This window comes from Castor canadensis, chromosome 8, assembly GCF_047511655.1.
Source record: "Castor canadensis chromosome 8, mCasCan1.hap1v2, whole genome shotgun sequence".
Classification (NCBI taxonomy): Eukaryota; Metazoa; Chordata; class Mammalia; order Rodentia; family Castoridae; genus Castor; species Castor canadensis.
In genome coordinates, this window is record NC_133393.1 from 153,801,572 (window position 1) to 153,816,513 (window position 14,942).

At 57.3% G+C, this 14,942-nt stretch overlaps 1 protein-coding gene across 6 annotated transcripts in view; it reads left to right on the plus strand.

Moving 5' to 3' along the window:
• The window catches only part of Prr5 (proline rich 5), a 53,168-nt gene that overhangs the window by 19,086 nt on the left and 19,140 nt on the right, over nucleotides 1-14,942 (plus strand). For 2 of the 6 annotated variants that reach the window (XM_074084668.1, XM_074084669.1), the window contains exons 2-3: nucleotides 3,333-3,452; nucleotides 11,485-11,565. In XM_074084668.1, the coding sequence (XP_073940769.1) occupies nucleotides 3,343-3,452; nucleotides 11,485-11,565 (191 nt within the window). In that variant the 5' untranslated portion in view covers nucleotides 3,333-3,342. Of the gene's footprint in view, nucleotides 1-3,189; nucleotides 3,453-10,433; nucleotides 11,202-11,484; nucleotides 11,566-14,942 lie in introns of those variants that run through there. The other 4 variants (XM_074084670.1, XM_074084671.1, XM_020167428.2 and 1 more) reach the window with 3 other exon arrangements.

Sequence of the window (14,942 nt, forward strand, 5' to 3'; positions counted from 1 at the left end):
AGATAGGCTGCCCCCGCTTTGGTTGGCATGGAGGGGCTGGTGACACTAATCATGAACTTGACCAGTGGACTAGAAATCCAGAGGTCTGGACTTGAGAGCTGCAACTGAACTACCGTGGTACCTTCCTGTCCTGGCGTCAGGCTGGCCATCTGCAAAGTGAGGAGTCAAGCCAGGCTAGTGTTGCAGACTCCAGGGAGCCTCCAGTGCCTTTGAGATGTGCGGTAGCCAGAGATTCTGGTCCCCAGGGTCCAGCAGGGGCTGGGAATGGACATTTTGAGCCAGCTGGGGTCTTTTTAATGCAAAGTCCTGGTGCCAGGCCTGTGCTGAGGGCCAGGGCTGAACCAGCACTGTGCCTGAAGACACAACTCCTAGGCTACTCAGCACAGTCACACCCCAGCATCAACACAGCCGGGTGGCCATGTCCCATCAGTGGGGAGCATGTGGCCCCAAAAGAGTTTTAGGCTCTCTCTCTATCTCTTTCCACTTAAACTCACCCGTGGCAGCTTCAGAGGGAGAAAGATGCCAATCCTCCACCCAACTCATCTCTCAAATGGGCACATGAGGCCCTAGAGGTCATCTGACTTGGTGACAAGGCCAAGTGAATCCCACTGCCAGCCACCCAGCCATTAGAAAGACAAGCCCTCAGGCTATTGGGGTCCCCCTTGGTGACTAGTGTCCTATACCAGCTCCCTAACCCCCTGCTGGAAAAAACACATTCTCACAATATAGTCTCATGTAATCCTCCTCCTCCTCCTGTGAGGGAGATGTGTATGAGCTGTCCTACCAAGTATGTATTGAGTACCTACTGTGTGCTAGACACCAGGAATGTAGCTGCGAACAAGTTACAGTCTCTGCCCTCCTGGGTTATGGCAGAGGAAAGAAAAAGTCATTGAATGACAAAAGAGTCACCCCGAACCTAACCAAGGATAAAGGCAGCCAGAGAAGGGGGAGATGACCTTCAGTCTTTGACCCTCATCACAGGACATTCTGGGGGCTGGGAGGATGCAGCTGGACAGCAGGCAGGTCTTAAAGAGTCTTCAAGGATGGGGGCTGTGGGCAAAGATGGGGGCTTCTGTGCTCTCAGCACAGAAGGAACTCAGGTGCATATATCACAGTCACCTTGTGAGACAACCTATGTGACCCCAGGAGAGGGTGGTCAGGAGGGCTCTGTTGTCCATGCCAGCTGGACACTAACTGGTATCAGGGGGCAGACGGAGTGGAGAGATATATCCTAGGGGTAAGAAACCCCAGGGGCTGGCCTGAGGGACAGGGAACAAAAGTCTTTGTGGCCCCCATTCTCCACACAGGCTTTGGACCTGCCCAAAGCCACTTGCCCAAGTAGACCACACAGGCTTTCCAGGGACTAAGGGTCTCTCAAGGCCAGCACCGCAGGATATAGCTCTGTTTGGGACCCAGGGGAAGCTGCTGTGCTCTGAGCCCCTCCCCCCTGCAAGCCATACTGACCACCACCACACCAGCTTGGGCTGCTGCTGTCCCCAGGAGATGCTAAATTCTCATACTCTAATTGCTTTGGTATTTTGATATGGTTTTTTTTTCACAATATGGTAGCACTCCACAGTCTATAAAGGGCATTCACACCTGCTCAGGTGAGTGTCTTCATCCCCGGTGCCCTCCCCACGTCCCACACCACATGCCTCATCTGTCCATACCTGGATTCCTTGTCACCCACTCAGTGAAGTCTGTGCCACTCACGGTCACCTCCATCCCAGCTTGGAGGCTGGCAGTGCCTCCTCTGTTTGCCCCCACCCTAGTTCTGCCAGGACCTGCTCGGTAGCCAAAGCCATTAACTATCAGGAGAAGAGGGGCCTGGCCCTTCCCAGGCTGTCATTTTAATGGGCCATGCAGTCCCAGGCTCAGGTGACAGGCTCTGTGGGAGGTTCCTGGGGACAGAGAATTCTTGTTTATGACTGTCTCCCTTGTCTCTAGATCAAGAGTAATGTCTGGCACACAACAGTGCGTGCACTGGAAACACTGGTTGGTTCAAATTGAACAACTCCTTGCAAGGCCTCTTGCATTCCACCTGGAACTCTGAAGCCATGCTTGTTACCCCTGTCCAGTGGGACAGGTAGTCGGGCCTTGTGGCAGTCCCAGAAACTGGGCTGAGGGTGGCTCTGGCAGGGGCTGGGCCCTGTGTATGCTCAGGAGGCCTGGATTAGGCCAGCTTGCTGTGTGCCGATTGCACAACACTGGACACATTATTTCACCCTGTGAGCCTCAGTTTCCTCAACAGGGAAAAGCAAACAATCCCTATTTCATACAGGGGGACTGTGTCTCCTCTACCTCATAGATGGTGGGGCTCTGTGAGATCAAGCTTCTCAAAGTGCCCTGTGAAGCATATACAGGAATTTCCAAGGCTGGGCCCTCCTCTGGCCAGGACCATTCTGCCCCAGCCTAAGAGACTTAGGAGATCCTGCCTGCTTGTACCAGACAAGGGGGTACTTGGGCTTCACTGCCCTCCATTCCCACCCACCAGCAACTCCTCCAGGCAGCCAGTCAACGCAGGGTCCCTGCCAGAGGAGGTCTAGGGTAGCCAGACCCAGGCTGGGGTCTAGTGAGGTAGGGCTCTTGGCCCAGGCGCCCAGAGGATTGAAAGCCTTGAGAATGTATGTCTAAGTGAAGGGCTCTGGACGGATCTCTGTGGGCACAGAATTTTCAGGGCTACTGCGAGACGTTGATGACATTGATGTGACAGTCGTTGTGCATGGACGTAACCTCAGTGGTGAGCGTGAGCTGGGCGCTTGGGATTGGACTGTGCGTCCCATACGTGTTGGCTTCCTGTGGGCATGCGTGGCCCTCTGCAAAAGGGAGGGAGGGCTGAATGCGACCCAGGGGAGGGCAGATTGAGGGGTGCTGTGGTCCCTGAGGCCGCCTAGACGTCGACCCCGCCCTTAGGTCGTCGCCCCGCCCCTTGCTCAAGGCCCCGCCCGCGACTTGTCCCCGCCCCCTTTACCCCAGGTCCTTGCTGACCAGAGCACCTCCTGGCCCCGCCCCCTCGCGGAGGGCCCCGCCTCCTCATCGAGGCCCCGCCCCCGGCTGCCTTTGAGCCTGGCGGCGGACGGCGCTTCTTCGCTCCACGCTGCTCCGCTTGGAGCAATGATTACCCCGGCGGGGCGGCCGGCGCGCGGCCCGGGGCAGAGGCGCGGGGCGGGGGCGGGGGCGGGACCCTGCGGGGCTGCCTGGCTTCCTGCTCTCGTCCAAGTTTCCCCGTAGAGGCGCAGCGCCGGCCCGGCCCGCGGTTGGCGTGGCGCGTGGTGCAAGGCGCTCGTGGGCGCCGAGCCGGCCGCCGGGGTCAGCATGAGGACTCTCCGCAGGTTGAAGTTCATGAGTTCGCCCAGCCTCAGTGACCTGGGCAAGAGAGAGCCGGCCGCCGCAGCCGCGGACGAGCGGGGCACGCAGCAGCGCCGGGCCTGCGCCAACGCCACCTGGAACAGGTAAGGCCGCGCCCTCCGGCCCGCCGGGTCCCCGCGCCCGGGGAGGGGGCCTCCGCGCTGCCCGAGAGAGAGACGGCGCCCCGGCCCGGCGCTTCGCGGTTTGCAACTTGCTCCGCCGGAGTTGCGGGGCGGGGAGGGAAGTTTAGTGCAACGTGTTCCTAGAGCTCAGCCCGCGGCCACGAGGACCCAGGGCGGGAGCGGGGCGCCCGGCGGGGGGTCGCGGACCCCCCGCGCGCCGCCTCCCGCCGCAGCCCTTCCCTGTTGCGCTCCGTGCCGGTGACAGCCCGGGAGTGAGCAGCAGGAAGTATTTTTCCCATTTTGCAGACAAGCAAATGCGCCTCTCGGGCTCCCCAGTGGGGTGTCGCTGCACTTCCTGTGTCTGCGTGGAAGGCCCCTTCGGGTCGGGGGTAGGCGGTGGTTTTCCCCGGAGTGGACCCCTGCCCTCCCAGCTGTCAGCAAGAGGTGTGGCAGCTGCTAGACATTCCTTAGAGGACCCTCCCGCGGAAGGCCCCATCCCAGACCAGCAGGGGCTTGAGAAACCCCTCCCCCAGCTGTGTTTAAAGAGAGAGGCTGGATCCATCCGGAAAAGAGAGGGGTTTATTTATCGGAGTTCCCTAGCGGGCCCGCTTTTGGGCCCTTTCCAAAGTAGGTTTTTCCACCTAAAGGAAAATAGGGTCGGAGGGGCTGTTCAGGGGGTCTGTGTGATGATTATCCACCCCCACGGCCACACCTGGCAGCAAAATCTTGCCAGGTGCTCTACCAGCTGTCCTCTCAGCCACCAGTACCCGGCTGTCACTTGGACGCATCTCTTGTGTTCATCCACTTCTTCATGTACATCTTGAGGGACTGCTACATGGGGCTGCTAGCTAGGACCCTGTGTACACACTGGGCAGGATATGGTCACTGGGGTGCTTCTGCCCTCCACTGAGTTGCAAATTGCTTGAGGGCTGAGACTGCCTGCCTCAGTTTCCCTTTCCGTAGTGGGTCTACACAGTCCCTCTCGCAGGGCTGGGGTGAACGGAGAGGGCAGGACTCATCTCCTTGTAACTGTGTGCTGCCTCCAGTGGCTCCCTCTGCAGTACTGAGTGAAAAGAATTCAAATTCTAAGCCTGCCCCTTCCTTGCTGTGTGACTTTGAGCAAGTCATTTAACATCTCTGGTCTTACAATTTACAAATTATGGTGGTACCCTCCTCACTGGCTGTTTGACAATGCATCGAGCCCTAGGTGTGGTGCGTGGCACGTGGTAGGGACACCAGGACTCAGAGTTAAGCTGGACTCATTAGAAGCTGTGCAGGAAGCCTGAAGAGATTGGCACCCGGGGAGTTTAAAAAGTGGCAGGTCTGAGCCTTCATGCCAGCCCCAGCCGGAGGCTCTGACTGGACCCTGGCTTAAAGGGCTTAGCTGTCCGCCCCCTCCTGTGCCCCAAGTGACCCTAGAGGCTCTGAGTCATGATTGTCTTCGGAAGCTCAGGAGGCCTTGCACCAGAGGTCATCCGAGTTCAGTCCTGCACAGGTTTTTCACTTGGTGGCCCCTCCCTGCAGTACCCCAGGGCCACTTGTCTCTACCCTCTGGATCCCTGCAGCTTCTCTTGTCTCAGGCAGCAGGGGCCTGAGGTGTCCTGTACTCCTGCTGTGCGCCAGGCCCTGACCAGCCCCATTTGTAGCCCTTGGTTCACTTTGCCACCAGCCTAGCCCAGCAAGGAAGGCACTGCCTCCCCCACCACACACACAACTGAGAGATGTAGGGGCACCTGGAGCACCATGGTCTACCTTCCTTGCAGGGGACCCATGGGGCCTGAGCCTTGCTCTCCTCCCAGGCAGCTGTGTTCTTAGGCATGAGAAAGTGATGGACCTTCCCTAGTCAAGTCCTTCAGTGGAAACAGTAGGGTCCAGGGTCCTCTCCTTACCCCTTCTGGCCTACCTGCCCTCTCTCCCTGCTAGGGCTCCCAGGATAACAGCTCTGTGCAGGGCCTGGGACAGCTGTGTTAGCCTGCAGGTCCAAGGTATCCCCCTTTTACCTGTGTGGCAGTGTTAGTATCCCACGGCTGCTGGAACCAGTGGCAACACTGGGCCACTTAAGACAACAAAAGTGTGTCCCCTCACAACTCTAGAGGCTGGAAGTCCAACATGAAGGTGCAGCCAGGCTGTGGTTCCTCTGATGGTTCTGGAAAGGATTCTCTGTGCCTCTGCCAGCTCCTGGTGTCCTTGGCTTGTGGCAGCCTCATTCCTGTCATGCCTGTGTTTTCACAGGGCCTTCTCTGTCCCAGTCTCCCTTTTCTCTTATGAGACACCAGCCACTGGATTCAGGTCCACCCCAAATCCAGGACGTCATCTCATGGTCCTTCCCGTTACATCTGCCAAGACCCCATTTTCCAGTCAGGTGTCAGGTTTCCGATGCACATGAATATCTAGGGATGCTATTGACCCACTTCAGTGAGTCTGCCTCCCACCCCCCAGATTCCCTGAACCTCTGTCTCCACATCTGGGCATGGGTTGAGAATACAGTTTACTGTGTCCTACGAGAGATCTACACACAGCCATTCCCTCATTTATTCATTCATTCATTCATTAATGGCCAACTCTGAGCTGGGCCTGGACATTGGTGCAGCAGAGGGAGACAGGCTCACAGGAGGAGTCAGGAAAGAGTCCACAGACGAGATAATTGCAGGTGGCACTTAGCTGGGAAGAAGACAGCCTGCCCTGTGACACTGGCCCGTGGACCTTGTGCTGGTCATGTGCTCCCTGCTTCCTGTGTTGCTGAGTCTATAGGCACAGGAGCTTTCTGAGGGAGGTGGGTGCCAAGCCGACTCCACAAGGCCTCCCTAGTGGACTTAACTAGAGCCACCTAGAGTCGCTTCCTGAGCGCCTGCTGCTGCTTCCCTATGCAGGTGTGGCCCTGTTCCCAGCCCAGCTGTGCCAAGCCTGGGGCTAAGAGGTATACTGTAAGGCATTCCTGGGATGACAGATTTGGATGGGAGTCTCTGTGTCAAGACGTACCTGCCGCTCCACCTGGAGGCCTTGTCCCCACCTGCCTCCCTCCCCACTCTGGCCCTGTGGACAGGGAACCCCCCATGGGCTCCTCACTGAGTATTGACCCTACACTCACTTGGGTCTCCAGATCCCTGTGGGCCATGGCCTTGAGTTGATGGGGCCACATTGCACTTCCACACCTTCCCTAACTGGAGAAAGAGGTCACCTACAAGAGCCCTGGGAGTGTCCTATGGAAGCCAGGAAGGGCTAGCCTCAGGAACTGGGACTTGTGAGGGCTGCCCTGTGACCCTCAGCTGCCAGCAGGTCCTTGGGTAGGCTCTGTGCTCCCACCCAGGCCCAGCCTGACCTCTGTCTCCTGGCAGGAGTATGTTCTTCTGCCCCTCCCCGCAACCTGCCCACCCCAAGGATCTCTAGAGAAACTTGTGGAAGATGCCCAAGACCCACAGCGACTCTGAGATGGGTCCCAAGGGGTATCTGAGCCTGCTGAGTCATCTCCCAACCAGTGTCCCACCTCTCTGGGGAGCCCCATCATGGAGGTGACCCTGAGTAGGCAGGACTGAGAGAGGACATGCCCCGAGGTGCTGGGCACAGTGCAGAGCAGAGATGTATGGCGCCTTGCTTCCCACTCCCTTCCCCAGCCTTCCTTGGGGAAGGGCTGACTGCTTACCTCTCCTCTCCAGAGGAGGAGAGGGACCTGATTGATTCCCCACTGGTGTCAGGGTCTCGGGTCTGAACTGAAGTCTCACAGGAGGCCACTGTCCAGGGATACATGTAGGTTCCTGTCCCAGCTAGAGCTAGTGTCAGCTGTACCCTACAGCTGGTGTCCCTGTCTGGGACAGGGGACTAGGGTCAGGGACCTGAATGATCTTGTCTTCACTGCTCTGGTCTTGGATGGGGGCTTCCTTCCCCACCCACAGCCAATGAGAACCCAGCCTCCATTGGGGAGGGGGATGGATGAGGTGGGACGAGAAGGGGGAGGGGGACACCTCTGTCCCTCCACAGAGCCATGTTTGCTAAGCCAGCTTTGCTGCCCATCTGGCAGCCTCCAGGACACAGAGTGAGGAGGGGACCCTAGCAGAAAGTCACCCTCATTTCTAAGTCCTTTGAGGCCTCCTGAGGCCACGTGCAGAGTAAATTAGGGGCCTGGGAAAGGTGGGGCCCAGCTCCCTGCAGAAGTCTCAGTCTCCTGAGGGTGTCTGACTGCCGCTCCCCCTCTCTTGCTTCCCCCACTCGTTTCCTGTATGGGTGTATGGGCAGGTGACACCACAGACACACGCCCTGCCCTCATACAGCCCCACCCCAGCCCCAGCTGAGTCAGGGCAGCCACAGGCAGGAGCACACACACACATCCCACTCTCCCTTCCTCTCCAGCATGAGCCAGAGCCACCCCTCTCCTCACGCTGTCCCTCCCAGCCAGCCCTGAGGACAGCAGTCCTCAGCACCACCTAGGGCATCCTGAGCTGCTGACATCCTGGCTTCTCCCTCTCACTGCCCTGCTTGCCTAGCACAGTCAGGAGATGCTGGCCCAGCGCTGGGACCTGGCCTGCCCTCCTGGGACACTAGAGCCTGCCCTGGAGGGGATGTGCAGGGGACCTTCTGGGGTGGGGGCTTCCTGGAGGAGGCAGCCCTTATGTGGAGAAGGGGGTCTTGGCCAGCTTCCACTCAGATTACCAGGAAGTCAGTGTCTTCTCACTTCCCTACCACCACCCTTAGCTCCTGGGATCCTGTGGGACCAGCTGCAGATGCCCTGACTGGGCCTGCCCAGCTCTGGTCTGGGAGGCCATGGCCCAGGCAGCTGGGGTTTCATTTCTATTTTAGGGGAATGACAAGTTACACAAGGCCCTACCGCTCTCCCCACCCTTCCTTTCTCTCCAAGTGGCACACAAGGTTTTTTTGTTTGGACTTTGGAAAGAACATGGAGCCTCACAGAGTTAGAAACGGAAGAAGAAGCAGGGTGTCACCTGTGCACCCCAAGGGTCCGGGTGGGGAAGACTGTGGGCCAGGGCTCCATCTCAGTTCCAGCTCTGCTGGGTATTGGGCTGCGTGGCTCTGGACACTGTCCTAGGCCTCTCTGAGCCCCAGCGTTTTCTTCTGTAACCTGGGGCCTCACAGTCCCTGCCATATGCTGGAGTTTAGGAGGAGACTGAGGAAAGCCCCAGGCTGGGTATGGCTAAGGTCTGGCAGATACAGGCCCTTCCCTGAAATACCCAAGACAGCTGCAGATTGCACAGTATCCCAGGAGGTGGGCTGTGTGCTCACCCAGCCAATTGTATGGATGGGGACACTGAGGCCACACAGCCAGGAAGCTACAGCTGGTACTCAAACCCAGACCTTCACCTAGGGCCACAGGAGGCTGGGTTGGGGCATACTAGGGGAGTACAGGTAGCAAAGCATCACAGAAGGCAGAACACAGGGGCATTGACTCAGCCCTTGCCAGCTGTTCCCAGGCCTTGCCCTGTGGAGCCAGAGTGAGGCAGGCATGGGATCGGTAGTGAGCTTGGTGACTTCCTTGGTTCCCAGAGATGTGCTCCCTGCACCGGTGTGCGTGAGGAGGCCCAGTGGGTCTCCAGCAGGATATAGGAAGGAGGGAGGACCTGCTCCAGGCACCTGGTGGGGTGGAGTGGGCCAGGGTCACTCTGGAAGGTAATGTGGAGTTGAGGAAGGACAGAGGGACTGGCCATGGCAGTCTCAAACCTCCCACACTGGTGTTTCTCATCCCTTTCTCATCCTCCTGCCTTGGGGGACTTTTGCTGTGTCCACCCCTCTATCTGAGTGGGCCCTGGCAGTGAGGCCAGCAGCCATCTTAACGGGGCCCAGGGCTTCTGGGAGAACTTGGGTGCAATTCCCCAGTGCCCTCCCAGGGGCCGGGGCCAAGAGTGCTGCTCCTACCTCACCCCCCAGCTCCACAGATGTGGACTGAGTGGGGCTGGTCCACCCTGTCCTGCTCCCCCCCAGGCTATCCAGGAGGTCTGGCCTCTGGCATTCCAGGGCGGTGCCATGAGATGGTGTCTTCTAGGGCCCCTGGACTGCCTGTGGGATTCAGATCTTTCTTAGTTGGTAAACAGGAGCAGCCTAATGGGATACATGGGGCTGGGTGCCTCGGGGACTTTGAACCGAGAGAAGCACTGTCCCTTCTGTCCTGGGTCAGGCTTGCGGCCTGGTAGCACCCTTGGGATTCCCATTTCATAGACAGGAGGCAAGGCAGAGAACCTGTGTCCCAGACACTAGGGTAAGGGCCATTAGCGCCCAAGGATCCAGCAGCGCTGAAAGGCCAGTGGTGGGTCACACATCTGGCCTGGCCAGTTCAGGAACCGGCTTCTGACCCTGGGTGGATTCCCGCTCCACTCAGAGCCTTCTTGGCGCGTCTGGAATGTGAGGCCTGGGACTCTGCTGTCCCTTCCAGGCCTAGAATGGGAAGCCCACCCAGACCTGGCTCCATGCTAGATGCTGTCTGGGGTGATGGAGCAGCACATCACCTCACTAGCTTTGTGACCTCTGGTACAGTAATTGGTCTGTCTCGGACTCAGTTTCCTCATCCGCACAGTGGGTGGTGGGCCAAGTTATATGAAGTTATAGGGAGGGACACCAGGAACACAGTGGCCATCACCTGTCCCCTCCAGGCTGAGTGTGCAGCAACTGGGTCCTGGGTGGAAGGCAGCAGAGCCCCCAGGGCTCAGGCGGTAGCCGGGACAACAGGGACATGAGTCGGCTTGCTGGTATGTGAGTCTGCCCTGGAGGGGCCAGGTGGGCTTCTTGGAGGCAGCATCCAAGTGAATTGGGAGGACAAGGGCTTCAGACAGCAGGGAAATGGGCGCTGTAACCCAGAGATGCAGCATTGCCAGGGCCCAGGGTGCTGTGAGAGAGGGGCTGCATCCAGAGGAGTCTCAGCAGCCATGTGCAGGACCCAGGGCAGAGATGGGACAGGCTGCCATGGAAGACAGGTGTAGAGGACGGTGGGAGGCAGGACGGGCTGGATTTGGAGGGCAAGGGGGAAATAGGGTGAACTTGACTGAATACTAGCCAAGCTACTGCTCTGAACCGGAGAGACTAGGTACCCAGTCACGATCAGCACAGGAGCCCAAGTTCTTGGGGTTTATACATAGTGGGAGAGACAAGTTGTACAGCCACATAGAAGTGTATTACACACCATCTGAGGCCTATGAGCTGCAGAAAGAAACTTGAGTAGATGAAGTGGGGAAGGACCAATCAAGAGGCTTGTGCAAAGGTAGGTCCTGTGGCTAGCAACTGCCTTCCCAGTATGGCTGGGTGCAGCTAACATAGATGCGCAGTCTCAGAGAGTCTGGGATTTAGATCAGGGGCTCCTTGAGGCTCATGGTGAGGAAACCTTCAGAGCAGGAGTCAACACACTGGCCTACTGATCAGATCTAGCCCACTACCTGTTTTTATAGATAAAGTTTTATTGGAACACATCTACACACAGTCCTACCTTCACAGAACCAAAGTTAAAAGGAGTAGCCCCAAGTGACTGACTGGTCCTCAGCGGGGTCAAAGGCTTACCCTCTGTCTGCTACATGAAGTGTTGTGAATTCCTGCTTCTGAGAGTTTTAAAGAGCTGGGTGGAGTGGGATCAGACCGCCCTGTTTACACTCCCAGGCCCTTTGTGAAAGCTGGCAGTGGCAGGGACCCCACTGGTTGGCCAGGGAACTGTGAGGAGACTGAGTTAGGGGTGGGGACCAGGCCAGAGGCAGTGGGTATGGAGGAGGCAAGGTCGGAAGGACTTGGACGTGGTGGGTAGAGGTGAGCGCAGACCCCTGGTTTCGGGGGAGGTGGGGTGGGTGGAGAGCACAGCAGGGAAGGAGGCAGTGTTTGCCAGGTTTGACAGTTCAGGGTATGCTAGTGCTTAGAGGCCCTGGAGAGGTGGCTGGGAGGCACCTGTGACATAGGCACTTGCTCCGGGGAGGCCAGGGCTGGGCTTGACATGCAGTGAGTGGGGTCCTGTGGGGACCAGGAGATGACGAGCAGGGTTGAGAGAGGGGGTCCAGGTTCTTTGGGGGGCCTCACTCCTCTCTCCCATCCACAGTATCCACAACGGGGTGATTGCTGTCTTCCAGCGTAAGGGGCTGCCCGACCAGGAGCTCTTCAGCCTCAACGAAGGCGTCCGGTGAGTGCCCGCCGTCCTGCCCTGGGTCCAGGCCTGTGGGGGCAGGGAGGGTTGGGAGGGCTTTGATCCCAGCCCCAGGGGCTCTACCCTGGAGGGCCACCCGGCAGACTGGGCCGGGTCTCAGCCTCCCTGGACCTCAGCCCTCACTCCTGGCCTGGACCTGGGTCCCCTCCAGAGGACACCCTTCTAGGGGAAGCAGGGTGGGACTTGGGCCGTGGCTCAGGCAACACCCACATCCCCTGCCGGTGCAGAGCAGCATGAAAGATATTTATCCTGTCAGAGAGGAAGGACCCACCTGCCTAATGACTGCAGTGTTGTTCCCAGCAAAGCAATTACAGCCCGCGGACACTCCTCATTTCCTGTGACTGGGCAGGAACCCAGGGTAGTGAAGCAGCTGAGGACACAGGACAGCCCTCGGGGCCACCACTGTGAACCAGGCAGCTGAAACTTGAAAGGAGTCTGTAGTCACCATCTGTAGCAGAGGAGGCTGGAGCTCAGAGTGGTCAAGCTACTTCCCCGGGGTCACACAGCTGGTACAGGGGCTGTTTCCTGCTCTGTGATGTTTTCCTCCGGCCCTGCCCCCTGGGTCCTGTCCCGGGTCAAAAGCAATCTAGGAAACTAGACAGGAATGCTTCCTTTCATTATCCAAGGGCACAGGGAAGGGCCAGTGTAACAGGGGTCAGATTTTCACACACAAGCACCCCACTCACCTGTAAGGGCCATTATGTTGGTAAACTGAGGCCCAGGGTGGGAGGGGGGCTGGCCAGAGGCACATGGAAACCAGAAATGTGGTACCTTCCTCTGGCCTAGTGCTTGTCACTGTTCATGATGTCCTGCTGCTCTTGGCCCATCCAACCTGCCCAAGGGTGAGGCCCCAGGCCCCTTATTTTCTTAATATGTGAGACCCTGGGCTCACATGCTAAAAAAAAAAATTTTAATCTGCTGGTGTTAAAACAATGAGAAAAGGAAATACTTATTTACAAAGCAGCAGGTGGAGCCCAGCCTAACCCCTAACCCCCTCTCCTGGCATTGGGCATCACCTGGGCCTGTCCATGAGATCCGCAGCCCCCCTCCCTCAGCAGTGAGTGCTGGGCAGGGGGACCAGGCTCCTCCCCTGGAAAGCAGTCTGAGTTCCTGGACAATAATTGATGCTAGGCAGCTTGTTTTTCACCAGTGTAAAAGGGAACACCAGGGCACCTTAACTGTGACAGGGTCTTTTCACCAGGCCTCACACAGCCAGCTGGGTGCCAATTTTCTGTGCCCCATACTCTAAACTCCTTCATTCTTCCTTGCAGCCCTGAGGGGTCCAGACCTCATTGTTTCCATTTTACAGATGGAGAAACTGAGGCACTGGGCGATTGAGCTAATGGTTACAGTATAAGTAAGTGGACCTGGAACCCAGGCCCCAACTTCTGGGCCTCTGTGTCATTTAGCACCGTGCCCCGTCCTCATCCCAGCTCTTCTGTATCACGTGGCCACATTAAATCAAGTGGGCCTAATTATCACTAAATCTATAGTTAATTGTTAGCTTAATCCCACAGGAGAGTCTGTGGCATCTACAGTTGAGTTTGTGTGGCTTAACGACAGGAGTTCGTGCTAGGAAGGCGTCAGTAGGCAATTTCATCACCGGGTGACCATCCCAAAGTGGTTTTACACAAATCCACTGGGGCTGTGTGGTGTGGCTTGCCCAGTACTCCCAGGCCACCAACCTGCACAGTGTGTTTAAACAGAAAGACACTGAGGAAAAGAAAAGGAGGTAAGGATTTTTCAGCTCCTGGGCTGGTGGCATGGCTTTAACTGCTAGCAATCTTGAGTTCCAACCTCAGTGCCTCCAAAAAAAAAAAAAAACCAAAATTTTTCCAGTCCATTGCTGGGACCACTGTTGCCTATGCAGTGTCATTGATGGTGACACCATGTGCTACACAACTGTGTACAATTCATTATACCATAAATGTCACCCATTTAAAGTGGGCCATTCAGTGGTTTTCAGCACACTCACAGGGTTGTACGACTGTCACACCAGGTGACTTCCAAAAAGTAGCCCATACCCATCACCCCCCAAGCCCAGCAAACACCCTCAGCTCCCTGGGGCTGTGGCTTCCTCTGGCTCTGGACAGTTCATGTAAATGGGGTCGCACGCTCAGGGTCACACACTCTTCGGCCTTTCGTGTCTGGTTCCTCCACTTAGCACAGCCTCCCTGGCTTGCGGTGGCAGAGCCTGGGCCGATGCATCGGTCCTCTTTGTGGCTGGGTAGCGTACAGAACTCGTGTCGTTTTGTTTATCCACTCACCTCTCCCACCTGCAGCCGTGATGAACGCCACCCGGGGCATCGGGTGCAGGATCTTATGTGGCCTGGGATTTCCTTTCTCTTCGTGTGTCAGGACTGCTGCGTCCTGTGGTCACTTAGGTTCTCGTTTTTGGAGCTCTGCCCCCTCGTTCTCTCTGCGGCCGCCCACTGACATCCCCACAGTACTTTGGTGGTCACATGCTTACCACCCCTTGTCATCTTCTGGTTTGGGGATTCTAGCAGAACTGGTGGATGTGGAGCGGTGACTCACGGTGACTTTGGCTGGCATCTCGCAGATGACCGGTGATGTTGAGCTTCTGGTGCTCACTGGTCGTGTGAGTATCCTTGCGGACATTTTGCCTGTTTGTCAGGCACAGTGCTTATTCTGAGTTGTAGATCCTTTGTGTCTGTGGGTCTAGATATTTATTGAGCCCTGACTTGCAAATCTGCTTCCCTTCCTACGCAGTGTCCTGTCACCTTCTTCTTGGCGTCCCTCTCCATGACGTCTGTTGAAGCACAAAGGAGTTTAGTTTTGAGAGAGTCCAGTTGTTCCGTCATCTTTCTCGGTCCCTTCCTCTGGCCCCCTTTCCTCCAAGCTGTGGAAATGGACTTTGCACATGGCCCCTGTCCTCGTGCCTGTCTCCACACGTCAGGGCATGTGTACAGGGCATCCTCTCCAGCGGCCTACCTGCCTGGGACTGGGCAGTGTGTAATTGTGCCCTCAGGTGGGTCAGGAGCTCAGATGTCTGTTCTGGTTACTGCAGACCCCTCCTCTTCCTCCTGAGCTCCAGCTGAGGAGAGGGTGTCTGTTCTATAGGCCCTGCCGCTTCCAGAACCAGAACCAGCAGACCCTCTGCACCCTGCATCCAGGCTCTGCTTTCTGCCTCTGTCCCGCCCCACAGCCATCTCTCCTAAGCTGACATCTTGGGACACCAGGGGTCCCATCCCTGGGGTTCCTGGGCTCTGAAGATGTAGGGTCTACACTACTGTTTGAGGCCACTGTATCCTTCTTCTCCCCTCTCTTTGTAGGTAGGCCCCCTTTGTCCTGAGTATGCCTAGGCCTCTCTTGGGGCTCCTGTGGGGTGTGTC